This window comes from Dreissena polymorpha, chromosome 10 (genome assembly GCF_020536995.1).
Source record: "Dreissena polymorpha isolate Duluth1 chromosome 10, UMN_Dpol_1.0, whole genome shotgun sequence".
NCBI classification, from domain to species: domain Eukaryota; kingdom Metazoa; phylum Mollusca; class Bivalvia; order Myida; family Dreissenidae; genus Dreissena; species Dreissena polymorpha.
In genome coordinates, this window is record NC_068364.1 from 5,280,413 (window position 1) to 5,302,486 (window position 22,074).

The 22,074-nt window shown below is 34.7% G+C and overlaps 1 protein-coding gene across 1 annotated transcript; it reads right to left on the bottom strand.

Annotated features, from left to right (window-relative positions):
• Nucleotides 1-9,865: 9,865 nt before the first annotated feature.
• LOC127848366 (transmembrane protease serine 3-like) lies at nt 9,866-20,140 on the bottom strand. Its single transcript, XM_052380788.1, has 8 exons — nt 19,947-20,140; nt 18,501-18,702; nt 17,312-17,405; nt 16,093-16,181; nt 15,301-15,480; nt 11,654-11,742; nt 10,952-11,109; nt 9,866-10,138 (listed from the first exon to the last, which is right to left on the bottom strand). Exons 1-8 carry the CDS (start codon nt 19,999-20,001, stop codon nt 9,983-9,985), a joined length of 1,023 nt encoding a protein of 340 aa, XP_052236748.1. The 5' UTR covers nt 20,002-20,140; the 3' UTR covers nt 9,866-9,982.
• Nucleotides 20,141-22,074: the final 1,934 nt, after the last annotated feature.

Here is a 22,074-nt window from a genome sequence, read left to right on the forward strand (position 1 = left end):
TCTGTTTGCAAGCAAAAAAAAAATCTGGTCTAAAATAGCGATCAATCGCCAAAGCATATGGCGTTTATTACAGAAAATATGTGTTTATACGTTTTGCTATAATAGCTATTTGAAACAGACATTCTTTGTTTGCTATGGGGTCAGTACAGCACGTAGATTTTAGTACCCATGTTGCAGGAAACACTCTGAATCTTGTTATAACCGAAGCCGCCAATGGCGTCGATGTTCTATCCTGTACGCCTAGTACATATTTTTCTCTGACCATTGCTCTGTGAAAATCTATACAAACATAAAAAAGAAACAATTACTTGCAAACGTGTATCTTACCGAAACCTAAAAGACATGAACAAACGTAAATTTGCGAAGGATCTTCGAAATATAGCTATTGACGCTGACAATATTGACAATTTTGTTGACCAGTTTGAAGATGAAGTAAAACGAATACTGGATACCCATGCGCCAATGCAAGAGAAAATGAAAATATGTAGTGCTCCCAAACCATGGTTTACCGAAAATATTGTTATACTTAAACGAAAATTTCGCAAAGCTAAAAGTCTGTGGAGAAAATATAAACATCCGCACCTGTATGAACAATTGAAAGAAGCCCGAAATAACTCACGAAATAAATCAAAAAAAGTGTAACACTTTGAGCCAAAAAATAATCAATTCCAAGGGAGACTCGAAAATACTGTACAAATTTGTATCAGAATTGACGGCAGAAGTATAGAAAATAAAATGCCAAATGACATTCCAGAAAACAACCTTGCAGAAGCATTTGCCGATCACTTTATGAATAAAATTGATATCATTCGAGAATCTTTGAAAGATTTTGATGATTACAAAGCAGAAGTTAAAGATGCACCATTGTTTGAAACATTGCAAGAACTGTCTGAAGACGAAGTTAAAACTCTTATTTCTCAATTGCAAACTAAATCTTGTGAACTTGATGTTTTACCAACAAATGTTCTTAAATCACATTTAAATGACATACTCCCTCTTTTGACCAGGTTAGTGAATCTTTCATTACAACAAATAGTTTTTCCGCTGAAATGGAAGCAAGCGATAGTACGACCATTGATCAAGAAAATTGGTCTCGAACTTGAATTCTCGAACTATAGACCAGTAAGCAATCTCTCATTTTTATCCAAATTGATTGAAAAAGCTGCACTCTTCAGGCTTAATATCCAAACCGATAGTAATAACCTTTTACCGAAAAACCAGTCGGCATATCGGCGACATCATTCATGTGAGTCAGCCCTGCTGCGACTTATCAATGACCTTCTGGATGGCATGGAGAAACAGGAAGTCACCGCCTTAATAGCCATCGATTTAAGCGCTGCATTCGACACAGTGGACCACAACATTCTACTGGAAGTCCTTAACAGTCAGTATGGCGTCTGTGCCACCGCATTAAACTGGTTAGACTCGTATATACGACCGAGAAGTTACCGTGTCAAAATCGAATCAACGATGTCAGCTCCACGCAAGCTACAGTGTTCTGTTCCACAAGGAAGCTGTCTCGGGCCTTGGCTATATTTAACATACGCAGGAACGCTCTTCGATGTCATTCCGCCGTATATTTATGTGTATGGATTCGCCGATGATCACACTGCAAATATACGCTTTACTCCAACACCATAGATGGAACGCAAAGCAATGCAAGACCTTCAAGATTGCGCAATAACCATTAACAACTGGATGAATGGGAAAAAGCTCAAAATGAATAACTCAAAAACGGAATTTATACTGTTTGGTAGTCGAAAACAACTTGACAAGTGTGTGACTGAGTCGGTTGTCATTATAAATGATGCAATTCCAAAACAAAAGTTTATACGCTTTCTTGGTGCCTTTCTAGATGAAACACTTAATTTTAATGAGCATATAACGCGTAAATGTAGAACAGCCATGCTTGATTTTTTTTTAATCAAAAAGATTCGAAAAGCCACAGAGCTTCTTGTCTTATCATTAGTTGTTTAACATCTAGATTACTGTAACGTCTTATTGTATGGAGCCACCCAGTGTGATCTTAATAAAATGCAGAGAATTCAAAATATGTGTGCAAAGCTAGTTCTAAATCGGAAAAAAATACGATAGTTTCAGGCAAGCATTGTTCGATCTCCATTGTTTATCGGTAAAAACCCGAAGAGAGTTCAAACTATTGACCTTTATGTACAATTGTTCCCGCGGAAACGCGCCGGCTTATCTAACTGAACTATTAACGCTCCAATTTCCGAAGCGGAACCTGAGATCTACCGACAATAACGTGATGAGCTACACAGTCCCTGTAAACAAAAGACGAACATTCAGCGATAGGGCTTTCCGGACTGCTGGCCCAAGAATCTGGAACACTATTCCATTAGCGATCAGGCAGTCAGAGACATTGGCTTTATTCAAAAGAAACCTGAAGACATTTTATTTTAGGAAGTTTGACGCACAATTTTAAATTGTATAAACTTTTTAATGTGCTCATTTAATGTGTGTTTTAAACCCCACAATCAACGCACTCACGCATTAATTCATTATTTATTTATCTACTTATTTATTTTTTTACCTTATTTAAGTATTGTTATGTTTTATTTATTTAGTTTGGTTATTTTGAAGTGTTTATCAGATTTTAGTTACTGCCTATATTTATATGGTGTCAGCTTTTTACCTCGTAACTTTTATGAATTTTATGGTATATTTACATGTACTACACCATTGAATATGCACGCATAAAAAGGGCGTTTAATCAAATAAATCAGTTTCAGTTTTAGTTTCAGTTTTGCTGTAGATCGCATATAGTTTAATGTTAATCTTCGTATATTCGATACTGTCAACTGGTAGGACGTGTCGACAATCGTTTGATCTACTTGTATAATCGTGATTCGTTAAACTTCAATTGTGGTTACCTTTATCACGTGTATACGCAAGAGACGATACCGGGTTGTTTATGTCGGGTTACGTATGCAACAGTAATTACATATTAATCGTGTCAAATTTGACCAATATATGTTTATAGCGTAACAATAGAATCTTGGGTTTCAAGTTCAATGGTAGATATTAGTGCATGATTGCCAAAGGTAACGGTTTATTTCAAATCTTGGGGAAAAATTAGAGAAACAAATATTTAGATTGTTTAACAAAAAATGCATGTATATTATTTTCATAATTCGTCTGCGATTGTTTTTTTTACATTAAAACGTAAACGCATAAACATATGTTTGGTTATTTAGGTTACTTATTATCTTTTCTTTTTATATATGATAGTTACTTAATGTATTGTGTATGTTTTCATTTTAGATCATTTTATCATAATAGCACGGCTTATATAGCACAACATTGGAAATAATAAGGAATAATACTTTACAAACTATATTTATCTAATCAGATGTATTCATCGTTTTAATACTTCTTTGTATGCATACAAGTTTTGTTTATTAAAGCAACAACCGAAAAAGTACTGTAAAGTTTGTCTTGGACTTGTTTTTTTTATAATATCGGCATTAAGTGAAACATAGCATAACTAATCAAGCACATTAAAATAAATTGAGTTAAAAACTATTTTGCTGGAAGGAATGACATTTCCTCCTCTGCGTATTTCGAATTGATTCTTCAACCACCGGAAATATCTGTGAAAAAAAACTTTGTAAAATATTTTTGCAATCATTAGTAAAAATCATATTTTTTAGTCAATCAGTTTCGACATTGTAATACCTCAATGTATATGATATTACTATATACAACCCATTTCAACAAGCAAGCAGTTAAATGTATATTGCATTCGCTCCATCCGTTTTCGGACAGAAACGTAATAAACATCATTCTTTGAATCTTCATACACCAAGATACAGAAATAAATAATTTTAAAAGTCCAAATATGAGTATGTAATTGCTTAAAAAGGTGTAAGTAAATCTGATACAAATTTTATCGATAGCGTTTTGTATTGAATACGTGTTATTTGGCTTAACTGTACAACGCCTCTGTTGCCGGCCTAGCTACGCGCACTTCGAGTTTTTGGATTCGTGCGACACACAATCGAATAATCGACGTTGATAAAGTTTAACTGATCTATAAGGTTATCTGAAGTAAAAACAATTAATAAGATTAGAAAAATAATATATGTATGCATTCAAATGAAAATACATAATAGTAATAGCAAGCGTTGTATGGCGGTGTTAATATTACTAACTGTAAGTTATTTTTATAAATAACGAATTAGCACGGCCGAAACTGGTTGCCACAGGAAATAAATAAAATATTTAAACTAGTTAACTACAGGAATACAAACTACCATACATAAATAATATATTGTACCATGCAACGTGAAATGGACATCTGAAACAACTTTCAACAAGTAAACTGAATATTGGAAAAAAATGAATGATTGGATGTTACGTGCATGTGTCCAGAAAAGGTTAGAATCAACTATAGGTTCACTATTAAACAACTAAGGCTACAGTGTAGGGTTTATATAAGAACTAATTTAAACTACTCGACAATAAAATTAAAACAACACAAAGTGTTTAATATTAACATAATGTTTGTTTATACCCTATAACACTTCCATGCACATTTGAAACTATTCTTAACACTAGCGACTTTGCACAGAGAATCATTACACGGATTAGTAGAAAAGCTACCTTATGGAAACAAGCAGTTGATATGTAACGCAATTAATACGAAATGCATTTGCAATTGCATCTACGTGATTCCGGAAGAAAGCGACCAAATCATTTCGGACAAAACTAAATAAGCTAAATATAATAAATTAAAATCAACCATGAAACAAGTATATTCACATTGTCGAAATTTCTAGCCACACTTATTCGGAATCATATTATTGTATATCGAATATGAAAGGACAAATATCCTGCCTGTCCTACTTTTGTTGATTTACATTGGTAATAAAATCAATTAAGTTGAAATCGCACACATAGCCAAAAATAAGTACTGGTCCGTTATCGATCAACTTTCTTTCGAAGAACACGTTTTGGATGAGCCGCGCAGACACCACATGCGTGTTTGTGTTTGTTGTTTCACAGTGTGCCCTACCATAATACGCTAGTTCATTGAACTAGATAATTATCTGACACCAATTTGTTAGATAACTTGACCTGGATACGCAACTTAATACATTCGTCTAAACGGCTAAAGTCTATACACACTTGGTTTAGCCTCCGATGACACAATTTTGCAAATATTTTTTTTTAAACTTATTCAGATCGGAAATGAAGGATGTCTTTATATCTTAAAACAGGTTCTTAAATGCTGACGAAGCTTCTTATAGATCTTATTTAAAAGCATAAAAGCGAATATTTAGATCAGTAAGATTCAATAAATTATGGAAATACATTCATGACAATTTTGTAAATTTGTCGCCTTTGATTATAATCAACGTTGATCAGGTTTTTGACCACACTACATAAGAATTCAGAATTATAATGAAAAATAATAACTTTCTGATTAAAAGCCCTGTTCAACTGATTCAACTATGGCAGAACTTTCAAAGGACGTGTTAAAATGGTTTTTGATTTTATGTTTCTGTAAATTTGATGATGAATTATTTTTCGCTGAATCGCACTACATTTCGCTGAATCGCACTACATTGCGTGATGTTTAATGCTAAATATGTTGTTTTTTTAACACATAAAAAACCTAATCATCCTGTTGATTTCTCCATGTACATATATATATATAAAACTTGCGGTCCTTAGAGCCCATCCAGATGTATTATTGGCTCGTTATCAACGCATGTCATAAATGAGGTGGAGCCCGATATTACCGGTCGTGGCATAATAATACACCTAGCGAAATTGTACAGCTGTTCAGGCTGTTCAGGCTGTTCGGTTATTGCTTTGGTTGGTACGCGCGCTTTTTTCCTAGGCGACCCGGTTTTTAATCCCCGCTCCCAGAAGCATGCGAGTTTGGTTTGTGGTCACCATACTGGACCGGTGTGGTATTTTCTGCGTGTACTCCGGACTCTCCCACAACACAAGACTACACAAAATTAAGATCTTTCAGTAACAGCTGAATAGCTGGAAAATGCAGCTATAATTGAAAATTTGTAACAACTTCCTTGACTAAAGTAAGTTATTTTGATAGGAGTGCTCGGCCACACTCTTGGCCCTTACATTATTCAGCGTCAGGCGCAGTATCACCTCAACTTTGAAATGCACACACAAAGTGTGAAGGGCCCAGAGCCCAAACCGACGGTGAGTACAACCGATGTAACCAATTGAGTCGAAGCATCATTTTACAACGTTAATTGAACAGCTGTTATATGTGTTCCAGCTTGTGCTTTTTAAATTGCAAGTTACAAAAGAGAACATATTACACAATGGCAACAGTTATATCTTGTGTAATTGCATAGATACAAAAAGCGAAAAGGAAATCTTTAATAATCGATACTTATGTCGAGTCGACAACTAAGGAAGACACTATGGTTTAGTGGAATGCAAAATTTTAGACGCCCGTCAGCCTCCATTCTGATGTATAAATCAAGTCAAATTAACAACCTCTAAATTACTAACTTACAGTATAGGTGCTAGTGGAAGTATCCAAGTTTATTTCTTTCCATTTAAAATACACACACACACACACACACACACACACACACACACACACACACACACACACACACACACACACACACACACTCACACACATTAAATGTTGTACGGTAAAACAATAAATTGCGGCACTTTACGTTGGAAACAAATTCCAATATCGCATGATGCCAACGTCCTTATTGTGCACATATCGCTTCATGGACATCATCCCGTTTGATTTTTGTTTTCCTTTCATGCGTATACCTGTTTTAACAGCGCCCATGGAAGCTTTTTTTCTCTGGTCCGCAAGACGGTAAAAAATAAAGTGTCCCTGGGTCGTAATGCTTTACAATGTTAAGCTGGCTTATCTGTTTTCCAAGTGAGTTGAATACGTTTATGTAATATACATGTACTAACATGCAGTACAATCCATGTAGTTCAATTGTGTACTCTGAACCTTACTTATCTTAAGTTTTAGGATATTACAATGTGTTAACTTATATCATTTACAATATTAAAAAGTCTGCAAAAAATAAATACAAAATAAACCAAGGTACCAAACTTGAAAATATCGCAAAATCATAACCTAGACAATTTTGGAAATCTGTCAAAAACACTATAATAATAAAATCAAACAAATAAACAATTTAAAAACGAATCAGCTATTTGAACACTTCAGTTCCCTTCTAGGAGAAACTCAAACTTCAAATGAGCACACTGAACATGAAAATACTGAAAACTATGCAATAAACGATCAACATTTAGATTGCGAAATAACAGTAAACGATATACAGAAGGCAGTTTTTAAACAAAAGAATAATAAAGCATGTGGACCTGATGAAATATCAACAGAATTCATAAAAAGTGCGTTTGATATCATATCACCATACCTACACACACTATATAACAACCTATTTCACAACGCTATAAACCCTGAATGATGGGGATTGGGCTACATTATACCAATATTTACAGGAGGTGATCCTAACCTAGCACAAAATTACCGAGGAATAACACTAAATAATATACTAGCTAAGATATATTCACAAATTCTTTTCTATCGACTCTCAATATGGACAGAACAGAATGAAACAATAATAAAAAAAATCAGTTTGGGTATCAAAACGGCAAAAGCACTACTGATTGCATTTTCTTATTACTGGTAATCATATCAAAATTAATTCACAGCGGACAACAAGTGTACAGCGCATTCATAGATTATGAAAAATGCTATGATAAGATAAATCTTCCGTTCTTATGGCAAAAACTTGTCTCACATAACATAAGCACCAAAATGATTAACGCTATTAAAGCGATTTATTCCAATGTCAAAACAGCAATAAAAAATAATAACACGATATCGGACATCATATACTCTCACCAAGGAGTAAAGCAGGGCGATTGTGGATCATCCTTTTTGTTTATGGTATTCGTAAACGATATTTTAGATAATATTAACTCGAATATTAACGATATATTTTCAATCAATGAACTTAAATTATTTTTAATACATTACTCGGATGATCAGGTTCTATTCGCAACATCACCCACCGCTTTACAATCCATGCTAAACGATATCGAGGTATACTGTAACACATAAAGATGAATACAAAAAAAAACAAAAAAATGATATTTGAAAAAAAGTACAAGACACGCAAAGATTGACATATTCCTATATGGCGAAAAACTTGAAGTAGGCTAATCCTTTAAATATTTAGGAGTTTAATTTTTTTTTAAACGGAAACTGGAACAGAACTCAAAAGTGCATATCAGAGCAGGCGTCAAGGGTAATGCAAAAACTATTTTCGGTTTTAATCAGTATAATTTTCAAACACAAGAAAAAAAAAAAATTTGACGTCTTAATAATTATTTGTTTCACGCATGTATTATTCAATGAGAACTTTATCACACAATCTCTTACTTTGTTAAAATTGTTGATTAAATCTTTAAGCTTTTTTCATTATGTCAGAATCATATCCACATTACAGGTTTTACATCCAATCAATTAATACATAAACACTGACATTTTTCAGATTTCAGACTATATTAAAATGAAAGAAAAGAAAATTTTAAAAACATTTTTAACGCTTCCTGCGCTCATTTATACAAATGTCATTTATTATTTACAAACTAACAGTCTAGGGGAAGCAATCTCGATATATGAACACATCGGGACTTACTGATTTTCTTCCCTTAACGATCTTTTCACCTTTATACTTCAGTGAATGAAACACCAAAGCAATCGATTAAAAGCTGTCTTCCTCCTCTATCAGATACTAAATGCAATCATCTGAACCAGAAGTATATTTGTATTCACTAATGTAGGTTAGATGCTTTATTGTAAGCTTTATTGCTGAATAAATGTTGTTGTTGTTGTTATTTACAATATTAACATGTATACCATTAACATTATAAACACTAAGCGCATTTACAATAATTCCACTTTTGACAAAACTATTCGACGATCGTCTAAACACAAGATAAATCCCTACACTGCACTGAAGGGAAATAAATAAATCAAACGACGCAAAGTTGCTTTAAATACGCAATTTTGTGTGTTTTGTTTACAATAGTATAGACTACGTATTTAATTGTTTATGAAAAATGTTCAAACGGTAGCAAAAATGTCATTATATGTGAGTCATTGTCATTGAATTATAGTTCTGCTTATGCATTGCATTAATATTGTATATGCATTAACATGTGTACAGGGACGAAACCGATGTTGTTGGAAAAAATGTAAAGGCTTTAGTGATATTTTCTTGTTACAGCTGTAAAATAATGTGTATTTGAATTTCCGATGATATCGATATTGTATCGATAAAACTTTCATAAAAATCAAAAATAATTAAATCCTATATTCCATCGCAGTTCGGTAAACATGTATGAAATATTAGCCTTACAAAGACATTTTCAATTACATTTGTATTTTTTAATTAAACAGAGTTAACGTTGTTACAAGCAAACCTATGTAACATATAAAGATTAGGAAGTACCGGGGTTCAAACCCGGGACCTATAGAAACACAATCTCACACGCTACCGCTTAACTTTTCAGCCTTTTAAGAGTAACTGAGAATACAAAACGCTATTTTAGTAATACATGTATTCTCTACATCCGCTACAAACGTTTAATGTGTTTTACTTTTTTCGTTTGACGAGTATGGAAAATATTTTTTTGAACACATTTTTGTTACAAAGGAGTGTCATTTTGCAAGTTTGAATAGAATGTAAGCGCGCTTATTCTGAATAAAAGTTGTGTTACTTTCATTTAGCCACTGGGTGAAAAAAAATCCCTTTACATATACATCATTTAATAAATAAAAAAACACATCTATGTTGTTATTTTATTAAGCAATAATACAGGTGGTTGGGGACGATGACAAATACATCAGATTCCCGGCGAGTTGTCTTAGATCTGTTCATATTTGCCCGTAAGCCCCTCGACTCCTTTAATACATGTGAGAGCGGACCCAGTCTAGGAACGACGTCACGCGGGTGTACACACCGGGCCTTCTCGCCTTTCCGCAGCCATCTCCCCAGCTAACCACGCCGGTCAGCACCCAACCGTTGCTTCGCTTGCATACGAGCGGGCCACCGGAATCACCCTATCATAAAATATATTATTATTATTATTTTATTTATTTTTTATTATTATTATTATTATTATTATTTTTATTATTATTATTTTTTGTATAAATAGACACATGATTTGTATTGGTTTCATAGCAAAAGAGCGAACCACGGGGCCAGTCTATAAAAAGAAACATTCCTACTTCCGTTCTTCAGATTTTCTTTAGATGGCAACATAATTATATTATATAAGTTCTTTATAAGACGAGCGGACTAGCGGAGACAAACTATACTTAGACACGGTAACCTCCTGAATTCAATGTGTTTTGTACAAAGATTCATTATTTATAATTCAACATCACAAAATAAGCATACACACGTTAGTACAAATGGGTTCATGGACGTCTTTGAAATTTAAATGTAGACAGAGTCAGAACCGTTGTCAACTTAAAAGTTTGTTCATTTACCATTGTAAGTACGTAGCTCGAGATGCGTTTCTATTTGTATACATTTGTTTTTACTTTTTGTGCTGTGTCTAATGCACTTCTGATGTAACGATTGTTTGGCAATTCGTCTTTAACCATACATAAAACACCTCGTATCGATAATGATAAAGTGTCTCTCATTCTAGGTACTTCTCAAGTTGGACTAAACAATTGGATAGATCCATGCAAAAAATGTGTGGTTTATACCAGTCAACGGGGACCCGAATATCACACTTTTTCATAAGAGAGTTAAAGCTCATAAAGATAATACACATAGCATTACCATTTTTAATCAATCGAAAGTTATAGCATAGATACGCAAACGCTGTATTTTAAGTCCCGAAAATATGTGACAATTATAACCTGACAAGCGTCCTGGCCTCCAGTTGATGTTGCGCCTGCGCAGATGTTGCTGGGATGGATACTTCCGTAACCAAGGTAATACGTGCAGTCCGTGTTGCTGATGGTTCTTAAATTCACGTACTCGAGCTGGTCAGTGACAGGTGCTCGGCCATTTGGATCTGAAATGAACAATAGCAGAAATCCCTTTGTCAACTTTATAAGAAACGTGATCGGGCGGCTAAAATGCAGATTTATATATATGAACTAACAGTACAATTTTTTCGTTAAATAAAACAATAGTTATGTATACATTTTTGAATTTTGGTCCGATACATTTTGGCTAAAACTTAAAAATACTTTCATACCAATTGAACTACATTAGAAAAGTCAATGACAGTCAAAAACGTCACAAAACGTACGTCAACTCCGAGTTATTCATGAACAACGCTTGAAAAGACGCTGAAGTTGGTGGACTCCGTAAGTTGCTTTTTTAAGAGTAGCATCAATTAGTAATTAACTATAATGTTTAAACGTGTTCAAGAACATATTCAATTAAGTTAAATATTGAGATGAATAGTATGCATGCATATAAGTACATGTTATTTTTAGTTACATATGAACTGTCTTTTGAAACACTTGACATGTGAAAGGTCACTTGACCTACCGGTACTTCAAAAATCGACAGTTTATTGTCCGACGATTACAGAAATGTTAAAATATTACCGTAATATGTTGCACCCCATCCGGAAACTGTGCAGACGTCATTTACGAACTGGTCGGAACTCTCAGGCAAACAGGCGGCTCTGGTGTACCTGTATCATACATGTAGCAATTTTTAGAGAGACGTATATTAATTTTTAGTATAAACTTATATTTTTAGCTCAATTGATTCGAATTGTATTCGCGTACAGAGACAATCCCCAGTGCCTGACCTGGCTAAAGCCAGTAGTTGGTGCCTTGGGAAATGACCTCAGAGCGTACCTTTACGAAGGATCGAATCTAAGAGCCTTCTGCCGCAAGGTAAACAATATATCAATAATATCAATGCAATATTCCTTTGAAGATGTTATACTTGAAACGAAACTCCGTTAATATGTCGAACATGTGCATTGTTCATATTATTAATTACAATGAGCAATTTATCCGTCAAAGGCATCACAATCGGTAATGTGTCGGTATGTTTTCATATTTTCTTAAATATGCTCGATGCCGATAATAACCATTTCAATAATTTTTGGTTTAAATTGTAATATATATCTTTTTTTTTACTTTTGCGATTATTGCAAAAATAGAAGTAATTAATCAGTATAAATGAATAATTGAAGCTTTGGAAACAGCAACAAATATTCAGTCTTATTGCAATTCCAGTGTACTGTCCTCGTTCTAGAGATGACGAGTGATAAAACGGTTTTCCACAAAGTACATATCAAACCAGGATAAGTTTAATAAATTCAACAAACTAATGAGTAGCATGAAGATTAAAATGCGAAAATCATCATACGGTCCTGAGAAATTACTTAAATAATAATCGGTAGGCGCTAAGAATGTATGAGAATGTATGATACAAATTTGTGTTGGTGATTCCTTGTTTTATAAACATAAAATTATAACTTTTTATTTGTTTGTTATTTTAAGTACACCATGTTTGTTCGGCATAACGATGGTCACAATTTACATATCGAACCTACAAAACACAAGTTTTCAGGAGACGTATTTGGGTTAAACATTTCTTACACAAATCAAATAAATATTATTTATAACATTTTTAAAAGTGTCTCATGATGGAGCGTGTTCGTATGAAATTATTTTGATGTTAAGTTAATAAATCTGCTGTAAAATGTATCTTCGTCATTTAAACTTGCATTTATGTGATGCATCAAAAAATTGGACAGCTAATTGTAATGGATTTTGTTTCAATAGAATTAATTATTCCAATGTTTTTTATTATATATAGCAAAGCCATGCGTGTTTTTTCTGTTTTACACGGTGGCACAGAGGTGACAACCGCAATTCTTTATTCCTAGTAACTTGTGGGAACAACTTATAAAGTTGTGGGAACAACTTCATAAGTTGTGGCTTCAACTTAATAACTTGTGGAAACAACTAAGTACGTTGTCCCCACAACTTATTAAATTGAGGCCTCAGCTAAGTTACGTGTGGCTACAACTTCATAACTTTTTCCCAAAACTTATTAAGTTGTGGCCTCAACTAAGTAATTCGTTCATTTAAGTTATTACTTCAACTTAATAACTTGCGGGAACAACTTATTAAGTTGAGGCCTCAGCTTAGAAACTTGCGGCGACAACTTCATAACTTGTTTCCACAACTTATTAGTTTTTGCCTCAACTAAATAACTTGTGGGACCAACTAACTAAGTTAAGGCCACTACTTTAAGTTTAACCAATCAGATTGGCCGTTTCATCTTTACGAATCCAGGAATGATAGCTCTTTTTTAAACGATGGTCCTTTTGGTTTTAGCCCCAGTCTAAGGACTTGCCTTGTAATCGACTGGGACCCCAGTCTAAGCATTCGCACCCTTCTTAACGGGTCCCGATTTGGAGGCACTGCCTAAGCACTCACCCTGTATGCTATGGGCCCCAGGCTCAAATCCCGGTTTAAGTACTTACCATTTAAGCGAACGGACCCTGATCCAAGTCCTAGTCTTAGCGCCGCACCCAAAAATGCGGGATTTATAGCTTACATGGCTAGTGCTCAGACCGGCGCTCGTACCCAACTACCCATAGCTTGCGAGGCGAGCTCTCATTTCAGGACTCGAAACCAGGAAAAGTTGCTTACGGAGCTAGTGCTTATTTCGGCAACCGGTCGCTTAGAAGGCGAGTGCTCAGTATGGTATGTTAGCGACGGATGTTTGGTTCGAGTCCCTGTGTGAACCCGTAGCTTTCGGTGACTGAGGGTTGCAACAAGGATCCTTCCCTTACTGGGCAAGTGGTAAAACACAGGCTTGAACCCGGGTTCCATACCTTTCGGGGCTAGTACTCAGACTGGGGCTCGATTCCGGGACCTGTCAATGTTGGTGCAAATTCGCACATCGGAATTCAAGCCTTCGCTTATAGGGTAAGTCCTCAAACCGAGGCTTGATCTAGAGACCCAAAGCTTCTTTCATGGCTAGTGCTCGTACAGTGATTCGGACCCCGGGACAGTCGAAAACTACAAATTAGCTTTAAGAACTAATGCTCTTACCGTGATTAGAACCAAGGGACCGTCGAAAACTTAGGCATCTAGCACTCGCCTCGTAAGCGATGGTTCCCGGGATCAAGCCCCGGTCTGAGAAATCGCCCTTTACAAGAAGGGTCCCGGATTAGAATCCAAAAACCATGGACCACTCTCTTATGAAGCGAGTGCTTCGGGACTCGAAACCGGGATCCGACGCTTACGTTGCTACTGCTCAGACCGGGGATGGAAGCCTGAACCCAGTCGCTAACAAGGCAAGTGCTCAGACAGAGGCTCAATCCCGGGATCCATTGCTTACAGGGATAATGCCCAAACCGGCGCTTGAACCCGAACACACAATAGTTCGAGTATAAGGGTACTAACAGTGATACAGCGGTATAGATGAAACGGCTTATCTGATTGGTTAAACTATGTTGTGGTCCAAACTTAGTAAGTAGTTTCCACAACTAATTAAGTTGTGGTCTTAGCTTAGTAACTTGCGGCCAGAAGTTATTAAGTTGGAGGAACAACTTATTATGTTGAGACCTCAACTTTATAAGTTGTAGGAACAAGCTATGAGTTTTGGCCACAAGTTCCTAAGTTAAGGCCTCAACATTTTATATTATTTTGATCTCTTGTTGCGCTCATCAATGCTATAAAATGTACATCATTGAATTATTCTATCAGCAAAAGTTTACGTTTCATCAATTTACCTTAAAAATATATGGCTATAGTGATACTTTTATGTATTAATTAGCGCGCAAAATACCGAAGTTACATTTTTTTGCAGCTTCGTCATTTGACTTCAACCAATTGCGGTTCGTCATTATTTCACATGACTTTTTTGAGCTGTTGCGATTGGTTAACTTATTCGTTTTTTGGGGGGTATATGCGCATTGATTTCCGCTTTGCACAGTATCAAAATCGCGAAATGCCATAAAAAGTACGATCGGCATTTTAAATTGTAACCATCGATATCTAATGCACACGGTTGATATATTTCGAGTATAGTACAAATTGCATCCCACCCCACCCCTTGAATAGTAATGCCCACCGCATCCTTCAACCTCGATACTGACCATAATTATCGAATTTAAGCGCAGATCAATGTGTGCAAGTCTACAAGCAGTTCACCCGCACACTATGCCAAAATGAAAACCAAATCAAAAGTGAAATTAAACATATAAAAGTAGACGTACGGTCCAGTGAGGTCGATAGGTTTGCTCAACTTGATCACTGCGATGTCGTTTTCGTTGGTGCGTTGATTGAAGCGTTCGTGAGGCGTAACGCGACTAACGTGGATCACGTTGTTAGGAGAGTTTGACACGTGGTATTGCAGACCCACGCCGATGGTCCATTGAGTGGCGTACGTGCCTAGACTGTCGATGATAGATGCAAATATATTTGTGTTGATATCCTCACATATTTGTTCGGCAGATAAATATTGCATCTTGTATAAAACTTTTATGGCATTGTCGTGTGAGTGGGGCACGTGGTATTACAGCCTCATAACGATGGCAAATTGACATGTTTAGCTAGTTAGTCTTATGAATACAAATTAAACATCAAGAAAACAAAGTAAAAAGAAAAAGTAAAGGTTAGTTGACGTGCATAGGAAAAATGTTGATGTCAGATACCTTAGAAAGATATGTCGCATTAGTAGATTACGCTGTTGGTTGTAGATGTTCAGTTTGTAGCAAAGGTGAAGATGTGAAGGGTATGGGTTGATTTCGGTAGATTTTTTTAAATTTGATTTTACGAAAATACTTTTATCAAAAAAGATCATTTAGCGCAACCAATCCACTGCTTAATGCTTTACCGCTGTCTGTCTACATTTTAAAAGGTCAAGGTGAAACATATCATAGGTAACTGTTAGTGCGACATTTAGTGTAAAGAGCTTGCTTGCAATGCGCTGATCAAGAGTGAACGTGATGTTGGCTGTAGATGTACTTATGGACTTAAAATATGAATATTTAAGCTAAAATACGTACTCCTCAAAGCAGTGGGCTGCTGTGACGACATACGTGTCAGACACGAGGGTACCACCGCACACGTGTTGACCCATGTACCGAATTGACACCTAGCGGGAAAACAAAGGGATACATCTCTATTGTCAATTTAATAAATAAAAACAACATCGCTCATTACAAAAACAAAATAATTCAGTTTATTACATTGTGTGACAACTATAATTTAAAAATAAAATAACGAATTTCTTTCAAGAAAGTAGATAAAGATATGTATGTTCATTCTTACAACTAAAAGCATTGATTCAGAAATACCTTTAATTATCGGTATAATAAGCATCGTGATGTATAACAGGTATATTGTTTATCTCAGTCGCCAAAAAAAATATTATTTACACCATTTTCATCAAAAACATAGTAATTTGCATCATTATAAAAATTGAAACATAGACAAGCGTATTATTATTATCTGTTTTATTGTAGTCATCAACACCGTCGATCACTATAATCAATAACTTTCATCAATCATTCTCATCAATTACTCTCATCAATCACTCTCATCAATCATTCTCATCAATCACTATAATCAATAACTCCCATCAATCACTATAATCAATCGTAGCATAAATAAAGCAATTCCAGCAACGACAACAGCATTATCAACAAATGAAATTAGAGCACAGTCGTCATTTTTATCAACAACAACAAGAATGATTACCGCAATATCATTGACAAAACAATAGCATCATACTTACAAATACAACTTTAGTGATCTTCATTTTAAAGATATATTTAACTTGAAATATTAATTCCTGTATTTTGAAATTTAAACTTTAGTTGCACCGGCAAAAAATAAACCTCATTTTAACACAAGATATTTAATTTAAAGCAAGAAGCGAATAACCAGACATTAAAAACGCTACACATGACACATGAATTCACAACTTTCAAAGAATTGGCTTGGAATTGTCAAATCAAACGATAATGGGTTTAAACCGATTTGGTGTATTTCGAGATATGCATCTAGCTTACCATCTAAAACCTTTTGTTATTTGTGATAAATATCGTAATGATGAAATTCTGACTAGCCATAGGAGATCATTTCGTATTACCAAAAAGATATTAACAAATACTACGAAAATAGTACCTCATAAAGCAAAACATTACGCATACAAACAAGTAAAAATAGAATTGCTATTTTGAAACAATCAAAGCAAATAATTTAGCGCCCTGGTTACTCTACCTGCCATGGGAATTCGCCGTGTTGCGCGATTCTGCCTCCAACAATCTTGTTTGCCGTCGTTCCAACGGACGTATGACCACATTGGCCGGGGGCTCTGCAAGTTTAGCAAATGTATTCAATAACTAAATCGATTGAATAACAAACATATGAATTATTTAACGCCAGAAACATGATCAGTAAAACAAAAACACACAAAGCTACCTATAAAAATGATTACAACTTTCGCCGCCGTATTGGAATTGTCATTGGAAAGATTTGGGGGCTTAAAGGGATCTTTTCACGTTTTGGTAAATCGTTGTAGTTATGATAGTTGTGAGAAAGCAGTAATACTGAACATGTACCATGCTCTAAAATATCAGTTATATGCATCTTTTGACGACTTAAAACCCTGAAAATTATAAAGCGTTGCAAGGCGAAACGATTTAATCATTTGGGAGTTGTTGTTGTTAAATTTTGTGACACTACGGGGATTGCTTATATAAAGAATAAAATCCAACAATCGTATCTTTAGCACGGCTGGCCGAGTGTTTTTTAAATTGTATTCTTCTTTTATTAGACCTTTTAAGATCCGATATTTATATTTATCAATATAAAGCATTTAAGGACAAACTTCAATACTTGCCAAAATCTGTGAAAAGGCCCCTTTAACCGGTGTAAAGGAACGCATAATTGTAACACATTGCCCATACTTATTCACACAAAACATAAATGCTAATAACACTAACCACTGTATAGGTATAGTTTAAACATATCCGTACTAGGCTTACGTGTTTCCATTAATTATCTTTAGGAAGATATGCATTTCAATGTGACTTTATATCAGATGATGAAGCCGGTAGTAAACAGAAAACCCAGTGCTTGAACCGACCAATCAACGTTTTGTTGATATCTGTTAACGTTACGAATTGAATCACATAATAATAGGGAAAACATATTGTAGGTTAGTCTAAGATAATATCTTTAGCTAAATTTATTTCGAATCTTCGTATGGAAACCTTCAACTGAAACTACCAAATTCACCAAAATTTTCTATATAAAACTATTTGCTATGACGCCAGACATCCGACATGTAATTATCAACATTTAAATAAAGTCTTATTTATTGAAATGTGGGTAGTGTAACTCATGGAAACGTTGGTTATGCAAATTTGTTGACTTTTTTCTTGGGTGAATTTTCGGACCAACTTACACCGGGCCGGTATGAACCGTGGGAGCAGCAGTAATGTGCGGCTGTGTCACGTGGGGCACGGTCACGACACCAGTCTGCTGGTAGTAGCAGCACATCTGAAAGATCCCGCAATAGCTGTATGTGTAAACGTGACCGGGGGTGCAGCCACCGTTGAGTCCGGTAAAAAGGTCATAGCATTGACCCCTGAGTTGCTCCGTGCAAACTGAAATGAGGACAAGGGTAAACATACGGTCTTATGTCAAAATGATTTCTAATGTCGTAATAAGGTGAAAGGTCAACGTGAAGCCAAATGTCAATTATATGAATAATGAAGCTCAAGGAACATTATCAATGGATGAATTTTTGTTATCATGCGCTAGTCTTTTATCTATGGTAGGTGACCAATTCCTTTCAAAACACGGCAATACAAACATCAGTACATCAAACATAAACACGATTAAAACGTGATTCACCGCCTTCGAGCAATCTATGCAAACCATTGAAGGTTTAAACCAGTTAAACGTAAATGTACTCGTTTAAAATGTCATGGTATGCTGGAAAGTTATATAAACTGTATAGTTCAGCATTTTAAATCCTCAATTAAAAGACAAATTACTGAATGTCAAAATATGAGAGAATAATAACCAAACACGCTTCTACTATAAATACTAAACGTTCGCTCTATTGTGAATGCGCAAAAACAGTCAAAGACTGGAATGATTCAAATGTCTAATTATTAAAACATCATTGCTATGATTGGCCAGTAAGCATTGATAACACTCTGGTGCTGTGATGAAACGTCATGATAGGGCCTAAAAGACTCATTGTGAAAATTAAAAAAAGAACAAAGATATAAAACTTTAACTCATCTATTTTGTAATTGACGCAATAAATAGTCAGAAGAATACCAAACGAGATATTCATCAAAAAAGGACAACGAGAGAAATACAAGATTAAGAAAAACGCTAAAGAAATGAAAAGAATGAAACATAAATCTTTATAAATAAATGATAAACACATTTAAACAGCTTACAAGAACGTGTTAATATAACATATATAGCTTTTCGAATCAGTCGTTTATTTCTTAAAAAATACAAATCAGTGTTCATAAACGCCTTTGCGATAAAAACCGCAGTTAAGTATTACACATATTGCGTTGTCAACCATAATCATAACAAATAAATATAAATGAGTAATACATGTATGTGTTTGGAATTTGATAATCGATGATATTTTTGCCCGTAGCATGTTATATCATTGTTGTAAGGCAAAATATAATCAAATATTTTTAATGAGCATTGGAACGAAAAAAATAGTTGTTTCCATTGTAAAGCGATGTTTTTAAGTAAAATAAACTCATTTCATTTTATGCATTTAATAATTGTAATTGCTTAGATATTCCAAGCAAAGTGAGTGACCTGAAGGTTTACATAATTCAGTTACTTGAAGATAAATAAAGCGACTTACTGTTGGCATTTGCTAAATATGCCACTGCGCACAGGACAATCAAACGATGTAACATTTCGTTTGTATAGCCGAACAACGCGTGTTGTTAATAAGAGAAAGAACAGAAAAGAAACGGCACAACCTAAAAATTCTCTATCACAGATAGTAAAATGGAATTTGTTCTAAATTTTCGACGACCGAAATAGAGTCTGGTATAAAATTGGATCACGCACATAATTTATACGCAGATAGACACAATGATAAGGAGGGGGGAGATCAATAGGATGATGACAGTATTTTCACCTTTTCGAATAGTGCTTATCAATTTGGGAAACACGTGTATCCACATGTACTGACATAATAACTGAAAACCGCAATGCGGTGTTCGTTAAATGCAAATATGTTTCAGACCCATCGTTTAATTATTTTGGGTTAAAAAATTAGCATGCTTATTTCATAAATCTATTTTAAATATGATACCTTATATGTGTAATAAAATATACATGTCTTTTGTGACATCGGTTCAGAAAAATTAAATGTGTAAGCTTTTCTTTGTAGGTATAGAGTACAGGCATGTTTTTTAAAATGACAACCCTGTGTTGCTCTCTGAGGAATGTATGTAATTAGTAACAAACAAGATGGTGCAATCATTGTTAGTAAACAGATTAGCGCTACGTGTTTTAGATAAAACTGTTAAAGATACATGTTCTTTAAATATCGAAGTATAATGCAAGCTGATTTCAACTTGAATTTCTATCTTGGTAATGCTTTTAGAGTTGTGTTATTATTATATTCAGCAGTTTTTAGGAAGGAAACCTTATACTAGAATGAGACCTTTTATGTATGGCAAGTGATAAAATGCAAAACAGTTTGGTGAAACACAACAAAAACGTAACAACCACTCAAACAAATGCACAAAACGGTGTTTATTGTCTTTAAACGACACATGCATTAATCTTTAAAATATTTGAAATGACGAAATAACAATGTAGTTATACAACTGTTATTGTAATAATAAATTATAATAACATTTAGTTAAATAATGAAATATCCTAAGAATTGCCATGGTAGCGATTCAGCCATTTCACAGGGAATGTTATAATTTCCCAATGCTCAAATTGCAATATTACTGAAATAAATGAAAAAAAAGCTTTTTCGTCATAATGAACACCAAGCATGAATATATTAAGTTTACATAATATAATGTATTAACTTGCATATTGTTATTCGAAACATTGTGAAAAATGGTTTATTTTGTGTTTCGCTAATTTACGCGATTACGAACGACCTAAATCCATGTATGCCATTCATACTTAAGCGACCCTTTTGGTCAGTAACCGACGTTAAACAGTTAAAAATTGCGTATGCCCTAAACAAACAAACAAACAAACAGGCAAGCAAACGTAATACATCACGATAACATCCAGATATAGGTTCCTCGCGTGACGATGTCTCAGATGTTTAAATGAGTCGCGTTCTGAGAAAACTGGGCTTAATGTTTGTGCGTAAAGTGTCGTCCCAGATAAGCCTGTGCAGTCCGCACAGGCTAATCAGGGAAGACACTTTCCGCCTAAACTTGATTTTCGGTAAGGAGGGACTTCCTTGAAACAAAAAATACCATAGAAACGGAAAGTGTCGTCCCTGATAAGCCTGTGTGGACTGCATAGGCTAATCTAGGACGACACTTTACGCACATGCATTATGCCCAGTTTTCTCAGAACACGACTCAAATGGTCATATCGATGATCTTTCCGCTTAATATTTACAATTCGTGTTTCATATTCTAAGTACATACTAATCGAGTAACAATCATATCGTTATCGGGAAAAATAGCAACTATATATTTTCTGAAATTAATGTCCATTAAAATTGTACTATTAAATGAGATTTTACGCAATTAGATGACCCAATATACTAAAAGATTTCCTTAACAATTCAAGGTAAAAGCAATACAACATAAATTAAACGCAACATTATGTGCGTAGAGAAAATCATAACCATGCCATTTTTTATAGAGCTTTCCGAGTCGAATTGATTTAAACTATTCAAAAAGATCGATCAAGCGATATGTCAGAGAGAACTCGACGGAAATCAAAGTTCTCCGTTTTGCAGCCATTTTCATTTAAAACATCACGTTCTTCTGGTAAAT

What these genes read in the sequence shown, in the direction of transcription:
- LOC127848366 (XM_052380788.1), bottom strand. Translation starts at nt 20,001, where the DNA reads ATGTTACATCGTTTGATTGTCCTGTGCGCAGTGGCATATTTAGCAAAT. An exon ending in ATATTTAGCAAATGCCAACA is followed by an intron (nt 18,703 to 19,946) that starts GTAAGTCGCTTT and finishes TCCTCATTTCAG; the next exon opens with TTTGCACGGAGCAACTCAGG. An exon ending in GCAGCCCACTGCTTTGAGGA is followed by an intron (nt 15,481 to 16,092) that starts GTACGTATTTTA and finishes TATCATCGACAG; the next exon opens with TCTAGGCACGTACGCCACTC.